At 35.4% G+C, this 13534-nt stretch overlaps 1 protein-coding gene across 8 annotated transcripts in view; it reads right to left on the bottom strand.

The window, feature by feature from the left end:
- The window catches only part of GRM8 (glutamate metabotropic receptor 8), a 339445-nt gene that overhangs the window by 31426 nt on the left and 294485 nt on the right, over positions 1-13534 (bottom strand). For all 8 annotated transcript variants that reach the window (XM_061372937.1, XM_061372932.1, XM_061372933.1 and 5 more), the window contains one exon: positions 6684-7619. In XM_061372937.1, coding sequence (XP_061228921.1) covers positions 6684-7619 — 936 coding nt within the window. The remainder of the gene's footprint in view (positions 1-6683; positions 7620-13534) is intronic.

The following is a 13534-nucleotide window of genomic DNA, read 5'->3' as shown; positions in this document are numbered from 1 at the left end:
TGCACACACACACATGCATACTTAGTGTTAATAATCTAATTAAAGACTGATTCCCATAACAATTTTGTTTCTAAGAGCAAGTATAAAGCTCATAAGTCTGTGTGAAATCAGACTTCCATAATTTTCTGGTTCCTGCATATTTCCATCTTTATAACATATGAATTTAACATTCACTGTTCCTTATATGAAATTTTAAATTTTTGTTATATTTATCAAGTCTATTAAAAATTTAATGGGCTTATATCTAATTAATTTTTTGAACTGGATCTTTGTTTTAGTGGATGTCCAAATTATTGGCGTATTATCAGCTACAAAAACTATGGCAATACTTAAACATCAGAATGGTCACAAGGGATTGAGACACACATCAACATACTGTGCTTTATATAACTCTTTAGTTAAGTCACCATAATTGTCCTTGAAAATGTCTAAATGAAATAGAAGGTAATGTAGCTTTGATTAGGTATGATCGTGAGTCAAGCTCAAGATGTGTCATGTGATGAGCTTGTACACACATTGTTATTCAGTCTCAGCCTATGCACAGCAATTTACCAGGCCACAGCATTTTATCATCTTTGTAGGATCAAAATCTTGATGGTGTTTTGAAACCTATGAAAAACTGAAATAATTTTAGTAGGAGAGAAGAAAGATAAGAAGCTGAATAATCACTCAAAACTAAGTTAAAGCCTTTTTAATTTTCTTCTCTTTCATACAATAGTTTACTTGTTTTCAGTAAGGTAAAAGTACTGTTAAAGCTACAAAAAAGGTTATTTTTGTACTGCTTCCAACTTGCAGGAGCTAGTAAGTACAAGAAGTTTCAGAAGATAATCCCAGGAGGATTTCCAACCCAATTTCTAAACAGTATTTTATTTAAAGATTTTCCATTTTTCTTAGCTTCTTTTCAAGCAACTATAAAAGATAGTTGCAATTAACTTTCTATTATATCTATAGATATATTTTTCCCCCATTATGTGGGTTTATTATATCATTCTTAACTGGGAAAAAAAAAAACAACCCAACACATCCCTTTCCCTGTACATTTACAAATATATTCAGTTCCATTTTTCAGTGATAAATTTACTTGAAGACATTTTCTATACAGCTTGTATTGACACTAGTTTTGTTTTATCCAAATTAAAGTAGCCTTTCAAATGCCCCAGGAACCTAAGAACTTATAAAGAGCAAGTCATTTTATTGTTTTGAAGCAACGGCTGAATGGAATGGGGTGCTGTTAGGCCACAGGGCAGCACTGGAGCTGCTTACTGAAAGATTCATTGGTCAGTAACACAGCTGACCAGATTTCAGCCTGGAAGGGAAACCAGAATGAGCTTGTAGGCACATAAACTTCTGTGACTATGAGATTTTTATTAGGCATCTGAGTCCAAAAACTGCTACATATTCCTTCATTTTGAAAGCTGAATTATGGATTGTATTGACAAAATAAGATGCAGGAGCTGCATTTGTCTCAATCCATTTTTTAATAAGGTCCCATGACACAGCATTTTATGTGCATCCTCTTGAATTTCCAAGTCCATTCTTGTCACGTACAGAGTTTTGCAATTGTTCAAAAGAAACATGCTTGTTTTTAATGAACTGTTAAACTGCCTGTGGTCCTTTTCAGATTCAGTGTAGCTGAGCACCAGTTGTCAGTGCTTGACCATCAGGCATTAAGCAATTAAGCATGACTAAACTGTAAAATGCATTATCTATTTTTGCTTTTTATGCAAGATCATCAGCAACTTGAATGCTGTCCTGTTCATAATAGTGACATAAAGAAGCATATCTCACAGTTACATTTGTAGACTAAGCACATTGTGAAAGTTTATGGCATCTTAATACTAAAGACCAATCTCTTGCAAAGATCATCTAATACAACTGGAAGGATTTCTCTTTAACTGCACTTGTTGAAGACAACCAAATTTTTGATACTGAACAAATCAGAGGGAAAACATCAACGATCTTGTGAGGGGAATGTGATTTCTAGAAATGAGGTAGATACAGTTTCTTTCTTTTTGAGGGGGTTTTATTTTTTTTTTTTTTCAGAATATCTCTGTGAAACATTTGTGGTCCTTCACAGATACCCTCTATGATTACCGATTATTCTTTTCTAAAGTAGATGAAGATGACAGTTATTTAGCTGTCTGTGCTTCACAAAATTGTTTCTGCTTCTCAGTTAGAATTACATATCACAGAAACCAGCAAGTGACAAGAAAGGTCTATTTAAAGTTCTCTAGCACACATTCCTTCTTCATATACTTGTTAGCAACTTTCTGATATTCCCCAGGATGGAGTAGGAAGCATGTAACAGACAAATTTATTTTTTCTGGCAGCTCCTTCCTGTCTTTGGGTAAGAAGCCATCATTCATCATGGGTGCAGAAGCAAACATATCAGACAAGCAAAACACTGGTGTTTTCCATTATGTGACAGATGCACATCTCTTCGATGTACACAATTAGGTACACCATCTCAATGCTCATATTGGAACAGACATGCAACCACAAAGAAAACAACGGGTATACAACCTTCAGGTGCACGCATGAGCATCTCACTGAACTGAAAAAAGAAAAAAAAGCTTTATATTTTATTAAATAATTCACTTCTTTCTTAGAGAAGCTTGCATTCTCTCTCTTCCTGATACCTCCTAATAAACTTCTAATTAAAATCAGTGCTCAGTGTACATACATAAAATGCTAGTGGGTTAATTAATGTGAAAATAAACAGAAATGAAATTACAACCTAAAGACTGTAGGCATATCTTAAAGCAATAAAGATGAGTCTTTAAAATTATGTATACATTAGCTTTGCACAAAGTCCTTCACTCATTAAGAACACATGCTGAAGCTTGGGTACACACTATGTCAAATAACAAAAAGTCTAAGCAGGGGCTAGAATTTAAAAAAGCAGCTGTATTCAGCACTCCACAAGTTTTCATTGAGTGGGTAGCACAATCTGAAAGAAATTTTCCCCTTAACTTTCACACACTAAGCAAGCAGGTCACACTTACACTTCATGAGCAGGCCTCATGAGAGGGATGACTTCTCTTGAGTTCAAAGGGGTTTCAGCAAATCTTTGCAGATGCCTTTTATCTCAAAACAATTTGAAATAGCTTAGGAGCCTTGCCTCCTTTTCCCATAATCATTCACTTCTGGAGCAAAAGAGCTAAATGAGGGAGCAGATGACTACCCCACAAAGAATGCTACAATCTTAAATTATCAAAACGGGCATGAAAAGCATCTAAGTAAACAGAGCTCAGACTTTTTTTGCACAGGAAACTGACTCAATTGGCAACAGCAACCCCTTTTGATTTCTTAGTTAATCTAATGCATGAATAACTATACAGTGGTATATTTTTGTTTCTAAAAAAGTCAGTGCTTAGCCTGAAAATTGGTATGTTTTGATAAATGTTTTGAAAAATACAACTTTGACATTTAAAGTCAGTTCAGATATTTTTCAGTTTAAGAAACCAGGAACAATTTAAAAGTCATGAAATTATCCTCTTCCAATATCAAAACTGATCTGATTTTGAAATCAGTATAGAGAGGTAGAAAAGGTTGAAAGTGAAAAACAGTTTTCTAAATATCCACAATATTTTAAATGACCCAATCCATCATTTGTGGCTTATTTATCAGTTAATGAAATTATTCCATAGCTTTCACTTCTTACTCTAGTGGGAACAGGAAAGCTTTTCCAAAGAAACAACTTTTGGAATAGGTTCCCACAATGTGACTTTTGAAAGAAAAGAGGATCTCTACATTTAACTGGTTTCTCATTAGTGGTACCTTTTGCAGTTTAAGCAGCTACACTGGAGAAGTATGACCACTCCTTTGTCCTCTTGCACCAGCTCATAGAATGCTGGGGAGAGAAAAAGAGATCTGTGGGGCTGCTGCAACAGTTCAGCTGATGGGTGGACCCAGCAATGTCCATGACCTGCGCTGAGCTGTCTTCTCCAGCTGGAGGGAAACATGCTGTTTTAGGAATAAGCAAAGACTGAGCAGCTTCCCTCAGAGAGGGAAAAGGAGCAGGGGAAGATTAAGCAAAAAATTGCATTTCAGTTGTACTCCTGTTGATGTCTTTTTTTTTCCACTCTGCTTCTACAGCAGAATAACAAAGTCCTGCTTTCTACTAAGGGTTAGGTCACAAATCCTAGGCAATTATTCAAGTTAGAAAGAGTTTAGCTCCTGAAATATTTACTTTTGGAAAAATGTAATATGAGAAAACATAATGCAAAACTTCTCCTTTCTTAAAATACAATTTCCAGTGAGAGGTAGGGATATTTCTTCAAAACATAAATTTTTAACTACTCTTTATTCAAACAGAAGTATATCTAAAGGTAGTAGCTAAATGAACTGCTAGCTAGAAAAACACCTGTCTTATGATGAATGTTATGTTAAATTTTATCACTGTCAACATTTCAAGAAAGGAAACACTGATTTTTAATAGTACTTTAAGTTACCCAGCTTATTTCCCCATTCTCTCTAAACAAACTTAAGCCATAAAAAACAAACAAACAAACAAACAAAAAACCACCACAAAATACCTCAGGACTCTAAAAGCAGCTGAAAAGTGAGTAAGCACCTAACAAAAGTATGATTATCTTCTATTTCTTTAACCTTTATAAAAATTCATAATACTGAATTTCAAATAAGAATTTATAATATATTAGTTTGGCTTTAAAATGCTTCTTTTAGTGCTATGCATTAACTAAGAAACCTACAGTCAACTGAGTTTATTCAGAGAACATATATATGTGTGCAAAAAGATATTACATTTTTGTCCTATTCAGACAAGAACTATTATAATGACATCTGTAAGACTGCGTGGAAATATGTTTTTATCTGCAGCAAAAAATAGAAGAAGCAGCACTGAGAAAAGAATTATCTAAATTATGGAGCTACTTATTAGCATAGTAATTTGTTTTTTTCCTTCCAAAAGTCATCAGATGAAGAATAACAAGCAATTTAGGAAAAGAAGGCAACAAGTTAAACTTAATGTTATAAGCTGTGTGATTTAGTATAATTTGTCTGTTCAGTCTTGGGTTTCATAAAAGAAATGCAGAAGAAGAGTTCATTAATCTAGACTTTAGAGGTCAAAACCAGTTTATCCTTTACTACAAGCTAAGGTGAATCAATGCTGTAAATTAAAACTCACTGTATAGTTGCTAGCAAAGTAATATTCTCTGTGTTTCAGTACTCAGAAATACGTTTCTTTTGTTATAGGCACTTGTCATAAAACTAACTGGCTAAAGCTGTTAAAACAAAAAATACTACAAATTTATATAGAATCATAGAATAGTTAAGGTTGGAAAGGACCTTAAGATCATACATAAAGGTATTTTTCTGACTTAAGCCTACACATACAAAAAGGTCAGAATTTAAATAAAATTAACTTAAATATCTTTTCCTGTATCAAACAGTATCATTTTTTTAATCTTTATTTACTCTATCTATGGTATGCCATTACCTTGGTTCTCATTTCCTCTGACTTAATTCAACAGGCTATGGAAATCAAGCCTGATCCAGTTCACCAAGCCTGCTTACTTCAATATTTAGTCAGGAATATGTTTTTCTGCCACAGTCTCTCTGCCATACAATTCCTCTGCTTGAATTAGCAGGTATTTCATCAAGCTATCCAGACACGTTCTTTTATTCTGCAGGCAAGAGTGTCCTCTAAACCAAAGACAGGTCAAAAACTGCACATTTTAAGTGGACACGTTGACTTTTCCAATTAAATAGTGTATTTTAAAATATTTTTAGAACACATGCTAGAAGAGAGTTTATGTGAAAACTGATGATACTAATTTCTTATTTTTGACGTTTTACAAATGTCCAGATTAGCAGTTCTGAAGACTGATGCTGGTATTACAGCTCTTTCCTTCCTAACTTGCAATTTTCACCACCACCAACTGGATAAGATCTCACACAACCAGCATTTACGTTGGCCTTCCCATTAGAACTGGGAGAAGGAGAGTTACGTGTTGATGTGTTTTGTACTGCTAGCCATGGCTGATATAGGAAACATCTTTGCCAACTGAACAAGGAATAACAGATATCCAAATATGCAACACTTAATTTCTCATTAAAATATTAGGAAAACGTTTTCTTTTGCTCTGAGACAACAATTAATGAATTATGCTTCATATGATTCCACCATACACTTCATTAATTCCTCCTATTTTTATTCTTTTTTTAAGTTCGGGGTTTTAAAATTTTTTTTTTTTTTTGAAGTTGTATGTGTCAACCAGCGAGAAAAGTAATTCTTTCCATTCTGCACAGGTATTCTTCTTCATTATTTTTGACAAATGTAGGTTGATCCTCTCAGACTTAAAATGCGACCATCTCTATCAGATCTGTGGCTGATAAAGATTTATAGTGCTCCATGTAACAGACTAGAGCACCACTGAAGGGTAATAGTAAACATTAGCAGAAACAGTCATTTAACGATACGTTGAGAAAATGTCAACATTATTATTCCAGCCACGCCAAAAATCACAGTTTCTTGTGTCAATACATAAGAATCCTACCTTCTGAGAGATGCATTTTACTTTCTGTAAATTCTGAGTTTGTTTGCAATTATCATTCAGAATTATTAATGTGTAAGAGTGAAAATATTGTAGTACTTTAAGTATTGCAAGATGAGCTTAGAAAAAGGCTAGCATTTGATGTGTAAACTTATCATAACTTACCTTCTCTGCTGATTGGGCCGTACCAAAAAAGATTGGAATAAAAGCTAACCAAATTATGCAGGTTGTGTACATAGTAAATCCAATGGGTTTTGCTTCGTTGAAGGTCTCTGGAACCCCTCTTGTTTTAATTGCATAAACAGTGCATGTGACCATCAAGAGAATACTGTATCCAAGGGAACAAATGAGAGAAAGATCTGAAATGTCACATTTGAGAACACCCCTGGCATTTTCCGGTTCAAGTGTCCTCTGCTCTCCGTAGTCTACAATGGTATGTGGTGGATCAATAGCAAACCAGATGAAGACTCCAATAAGCTGCACGGATATGAGGCTGAAAGTGATCACCAGCTGGGAAGCTGGACTAATAAATTTGGGAGCCGTGACAGATTTTTTACCTTGTTCAAATATTCTGTGTATCCTGTTTGTTTTGGTAAGCAAGGCAGCATAGCTGAAACACATGCCAAGTCCTAAAAAAATCCTTCGAAATGAGCAGACCACTGTATCAGGAGACGCAATCATTAAAAAAGTAATGGAGTAACACAGAAAAATCCCAGTCAAGAGCACATAACTGAGCTCCCGCCCAGAGGCCCTGACGATTGGTGTGTCGTTGTACCGGACAAATGTCACAATCACGAAGGTGGTGGCAATTATACCAAGAATAGCTATGAAGACGGGCACAATGGCCCAAGGAGAATGCCACTCTAGTTTGATTATAGGGATAAGCTGGCAATCTGTACGGTTGGCATTTGGTCTCTTATTAATGGGGCATAGTTCACAGTTGAATTCATCCACTTGGTAATGGTACCCCTCACAGCGTTCACAGTGCCAGCAGCAGGGTACTCCCTTCACGGTTTTCTTTCTTTCCCCGGCTTTACAGGGCAGGCTGCAGACAGATGCTGGATGAGTGTGTTCTTTATTAGCCCACTGCATGTCTTCTACCTGTGGGTATAAAAAAATTAATGAACCTTCTATTTTTCCCCCATTTATAATATCCTTATCCTGGCCACAGGTCTGTCATAAATCACTACATGCTGACAGTACAAATACAGTTTACCATAATAAGAAACCTGTTTCTTTCCCTATTATTGACTTTATAAAAGTGTTAAATGATTGTGTCCAATAAATCATTCATGCCAGAGGCTTGATGAGTGTCATTAGTTTCTATTTACCTCTTCACTGCTGACCAAATTGACATCTGTAAAAATATTTATTGACTCCAGGCTAGTTTAAAAACAAAAAGGCCTGTACACAGTGCTTTAGAAGTTAATTTCATGCAAATATAAATACCAGTAGTTCTCAAACATTTAGTTACAAGATAAGGCTATGTGAGTTTCAGAGAAGTTTCTGATACAGTAAAAACATATATTAAAATCTCTTTGCATCAGCTCTGGCAGAACAAGGAGTGCCTGAAAAGAAATGCATGATGCCACCTCTTCCGTAAACGTGGTTAGTTAATACTTTTCCACTTTCCAAGTCTTGAAATGCAAAAGTGTTTTGTTTACATTTCTAGAAGGTAAAAATTAGTATATACTGCTTTCTGAATAATAATGGAAAAAGGCATCATAGCTTTCAATCCTCCCGATTTAAGAAGGATCCTCTTGTAGCATAGAACAGATGCACACAATACAACCTTGTTTTTGAGATACCAATTTCTCCACAGCAGTGCATTAACAAAACATAGTTTTCATCCACTTATCTATTCTCCAAATAAAATTTGAAAAGGAAACTCATGGATATAAAGCACCTTCTCCTTAAAATTATCACTCATTTTGGTTACAGCTGTCCTTAGCCCACCGTTAGTAAAATCGTGTTCTGCCAGAGGTCACACTGAGGGAACGAGAGCAGTGTGTGTGGAGCAGAGCTACTCGCAGGCACCAGAATCACTCTGCATTGCTTCCGTGCTTCACCTTTCACTCCTTTGTTAGGTGGTAAGCACTCAAGGACAAAGGACTTGCCTTGTTCTTGCCTATTAAGTACTTAGCACTTTCGATTCATTTGGAAGCTTTATTCAAAACTGAAACAACAGGCACAAAACTTCAAGCTTCAGAAATGTTTTCATTTCTTACTGGAGGAGGACAGAATGAGGACAGCTTATCAAGGGGGGGGGGTAATTTTGTCTTTAACAGTTTATTTTTCCAGCCATTTTTCAACCGATTTGAGAGAAAATCACAATGTAACATTGCCAGCTTCATTTGCTTTCCCCAGAGAGCCAGAAAACCGGTTACAGCTCCATGCCAGGGTGAATAAAGCAGCGACAAGCAGCCAAGCCCCTCTGTCTACCCTTCTCAAAAGTGTTGGACTTTGCTGTTGTTAGCCACTCAGAGGGGCAAACAAGAGACCACACAATAACAAGGAGACAAGAAACTTGCTAATACATCAGCTCTGTAAATTCCCAATCCCTTAAGGACCTCAGTGGGGTTTGGATTGGTCCTGAACCTAAAGAAATTAACCATATTTTATATCAATGACTGCAATAATTATGCAAAATGCAGCATCTGGTAACCATCTAAAAGGAAATAATTAGCTTCCCGTAAATAATAGGATAAGTAGATAAATAAAATAACCCAGTTGCATTAAATAACTTTGATAGAGCACTAGCAGAGCACTTGACACTCTAAGAAAATATTCACCTCTGTTACAATCTCCTGGTTTTACTGACTGTAATTCTTGAAGCCTGCATAACCCGTACTGTTTCACCTACTAGACAAGGGAGAAAACATGATGAAATCAGTGTTGCAGCAAACACATGTTCTCCTTCATAGTGTTGTTAGGAGAATAAATACATCAAACTTGTGATTTAGTCGGATACTATGATAATGGGGGCAACAGAAGGCCATGGTCATTACTCCAGACCTGTGTATAAGCTTAGGATGAGTCAAAAAGGAACAGTGCTGCATATTTGCCGCATTACAGAACACAATACAGAATCATCAGGAGAGTACACAACACCTGATCCAGCATAAACTTAGAATGGCATGGACACGCAATATCTAATCTGGCAGAAAGCCTGACAAGATAAACCTAAGGTGTCCAATTTTTTAACATATTTGAACTAGTAAAGCGAGTTTATACTGGATCAGCATTTAATGCCATGAGGCTACAGTGTTTCTTATATGGCATTAAGAATCCTAAAACCACATTCACTGTAGGGTGAATCCAGAGCTTACATAGTTGCACAGGATTCCTTTGCGCCTTTAAGAGTTTTTATATTAATAAAAGGGGAAAAAATGTCCTTTCATAGTACAGCTACTTATGATTTCACATACTTTTGTCTTGATAGTGCTTTAATTGACTAAAAAACATGCTTAAAAACACTTCCTGGTTGACAGTACATTGGAGCCCCTCAGGTTATGCATTCCAGCGGCAACAACTGATAATAAATTCCTATTTCTGAAGGTCACTGGTAAAGATTCAATTGTTTTTCACTCTAGTATATCTGACACATAAAGTACACAAGGTATAATTTCCAGCATAACAATACAGTGTTGTGTTCTGAATGTTGTAAAACTTGTAGGATAAACAAGCTTGAGTCTTTTGTTTGGGTTTAACTTTTTGGTGGGCTTTTTTATTTGTTTGTTTGGTTTTTTTAATTATGAGTATGAGCACTGTTAGCAATGGAACGATTCAAGCAAGAATGGGGTCAAAGCATTAAAAACATATATATATTAATCAATGTAGAGAATAATCAGAAGGAATGGCTAGTACAGGTGCATTTTACAAGGTATGAAAGTTATGTTTTACAATCTGTCTTATGTGGATTATTTATTATTTTTAGGAAAAACAGTTACATTTAGGTTGACCTATTTTTCTGAAAAAGCTCTGAACAAAAATGTTATGAATTCTTGTTCATGAGTTTTTATTTCACTACCTAACAAGAAAGAGAAGATACATTCCCAAGACACATTGACCAGTGTTTAAAATTGGAGATCCTTTTAAGATACTTGCAGACCTGAGAAAATTCTGGTATTGTAGAATTTCAACTCTGGAAGCGAGTGCAAATATGGGATTCTCTCATGAACCCAAGCATCTTGACAACTCAGATTATAGCTACATTATCAAGCAATATGGCACAGTAAGAGCTGACCTATGGAGCAAAGGTGTGGGCTCTGAGGACTTGATTTCACATTGACCAATATTTGAAATTAAAGTCCAGGAAGGAAACTTATATTCAACTAATTTTGATGTGGTTCAGTGTCCTGAACCCTCAGGAATGATTAAAGAAGATAAGAGGTCCATCTGGGAAGCATTTTGTGTTCTCATTTCAGCCAAAAGCAATCCAGTTCACATGACCCGAGACCCACTCTACAATGCACAAGTGCAATAAAGTGGGAATAATTATCAGATTAATTTCAAAAGCAGACTCTTGCTTGAAATCAAAATGCTTATGTGCATACACCCTCAGACTGCTACTTAGACACTACTATAACTGAGGCAGGGGAAACTAGACCTCAGAGAGAGCCTTGCTTGCTTTTCTAATATCTGAACAGGTCTGCTAAAGGTTTCTATATATGCAGCAATTAAAGACTGAAAAGTCATGCTACTTCTGGTCATCCTGCTAATTCTCACCTACACCTGACCTGCAGCAGACTTTGCCTGTAATGTATTTTTTAGCTATCATTTTGAATAATATAAATGCAATAAGGAAATCCAATACAAGACATAATTACAACGTTGGTCTTAAAGCTCTATCAGTTTTTTTTCAGTCACTGAATATATATAATAAGGGACCCAGCTTCTCAAACCATGCAGAACATTCACCTGTATCATTGCTTTTCTACCCTGAGGTTATAGCACTATGGACGCAACTTGTTCTTTAAGACTAATTTTAGCAATAAATGGTTATAGAAACTGTTAAGAAATAAGAAAACAAAGGAGAATCACTTGGGAACATAAGACTCAGGGATATTATATAATTTTCAGAACTGCTGAAAACTTGCACTAGTCATAAACATTAAATGGACTTGCTGGATGATCAGCTTTTTTTGAAATTCATATTTTTTTATGTAGCAGTGGAATTTTCAAATGTGCCAAGGGGAACTTGTTCAATCCAGCTAATTAATTTGCATGGAAGCTAAGTGCCTTATCTGTTTAAATGCTTTTGAAAGTCCCACTATGCTTTCATCTGCAGTTTTGACAATATAAATACTTAGGAAAACCAGCCCCAAGGTGATCTAGAAGTTCAAATGTTACAAAACTAACTTCGGAGAAGCTTAACTTTAGGCACACATTTTTCAACAGTATTCTCATAGGGGAAAGAAACTGACAAAAAAGCCAAAGCCATACAAAAGAAAGACAGGAAAGAAGGTTTTTTTGACACTGGAAAAGAACAAAAATGTTCTGCATCTCTTCAGCCCTTACTGATCAAAATATCTGGGTCTGTAGCACTCTTTATACTGCTCAGACCGTGCAAAGGCTGGGTGAGTCTCAGACTATTAAGTAGCCTTTGGTAAAAACAGTTTCTAAAAGACTTATTTTGTCTCTTTAATTTTAATGAGACATCTTCTAACTGCTGCTCACTACAGCATGACACATGATAAGGCAAAGCTCATTGTTAAATGGATCTGAATTCATCATAGAGGTCAGATGGACTGGAATAGCCTAGGTCTGTATATATTATTAATGAAAGTTTAAACATTGTATTAATTGTATTTGAGTAGCTTTTTTGAATTTGGAAAGTGTCTGGTAGATTGATGTGCTGTATTATGAAGTACCTCACATTCCCCATTTTCTACTATTCCAATACTTAACCAGAGTGAGAACATCAGAAAGAGTATGACAGCATGTCTGTAAGACACATATTAATTTTCTATGAAATACATCATGATACAAAAAGAGAATGGCTTCAATGCTATTTAAATAGATATAAAAATTATCTCTACATGAGATATCTGCCTGACAGAGCTTCAATTTGCTTTAATTTGCAGCACTAAGATTCACAGTTCACTAAACCATTAAAATACAGACAAAATGTCATTTCATATCAAAAGCAAGTAAACACCTCTATCCTTCATGAAAATTACAAATACAATTTCCTCTAATATTTAATAAGGCTAAAAATTAATGATGTGAGAACTGGACTAAAACAAGATGAGATTTACATGATGCAGTACAAGTAGCACATTCACATTTCTGCACCTATGTTCTTTCAATAATCAAGCAACTCATTCATTTAGCAATGCCCTCATCAACCACAGGAGACTGATCAAAAATGCTGTTAATAGGTCACATATTATTTCTGAACCACTATGTGCACAGAACCACTCTGTTTTCCATTTCCAATGGTCATGGAAGTTTGTCACTTAATTCAGCAACCAAGCTGACAATACAAAGGCATTTGTACAGCCTTCAGAGGATTTATGTCAAGGACATCAGTGGATAATATTTTAATGTTTCTGATTGTGCTACACTATCACTTGCAGGAATATTCATTTTTTTAAATCTTATCTCAGAGCTAGATAGTTATTAAAAATAGTGAAAAATATATGCTTACGGATATTATTGTAATCAATGAAATTATACAATATCTGGACAGAGGAATGCAAGTAGCGCGTTTTACCAGAGCTGTAGGAGGCAGCAAATATCTGTTTTGTAGCCAGTTACTTTCGGAAGTATCAAGGTTCTCACATGTAAATTCGTATGGCTTTTAATAGATATTCAGATTCTTAGTTATAAAAATGACAAAGAACTGAAATGCCACCTCCAGGTGTCACTAAGAGTTTTCTTACTTTTTTCTGAAGGTCCTGGAAGTACTTCTGACAAAAAGATTCTTCAGAAGAGCTTAACGAGTGAGTTAAGGCAACTTAGTCTAATATTTAGCTTTTAAAATTGTCTAATGCTTCTATTACACAGTAAAA

The sequence above is a fragment of the Neopsephotus bourkii genome, unplaced genomic scaffold (assembly GCF_033783945.1).
Source record: "Neopsephotus bourkii isolate Nb327-2 ecotype Australia unplaced genomic scaffold, CSIRO-AGI_Nbou_v1 NB_1624, whole genome shotgun sequence".
In the NCBI taxonomy this organism is placed as follows: Eukaryota; Metazoa; Chordata; class Aves; order Psittaciformes; family Psittacidae; genus Neopsephotus; species Neopsephotus bourkii.
This window is presented reverse-complemented; position numbering and strand designations above follow the sequence as displayed.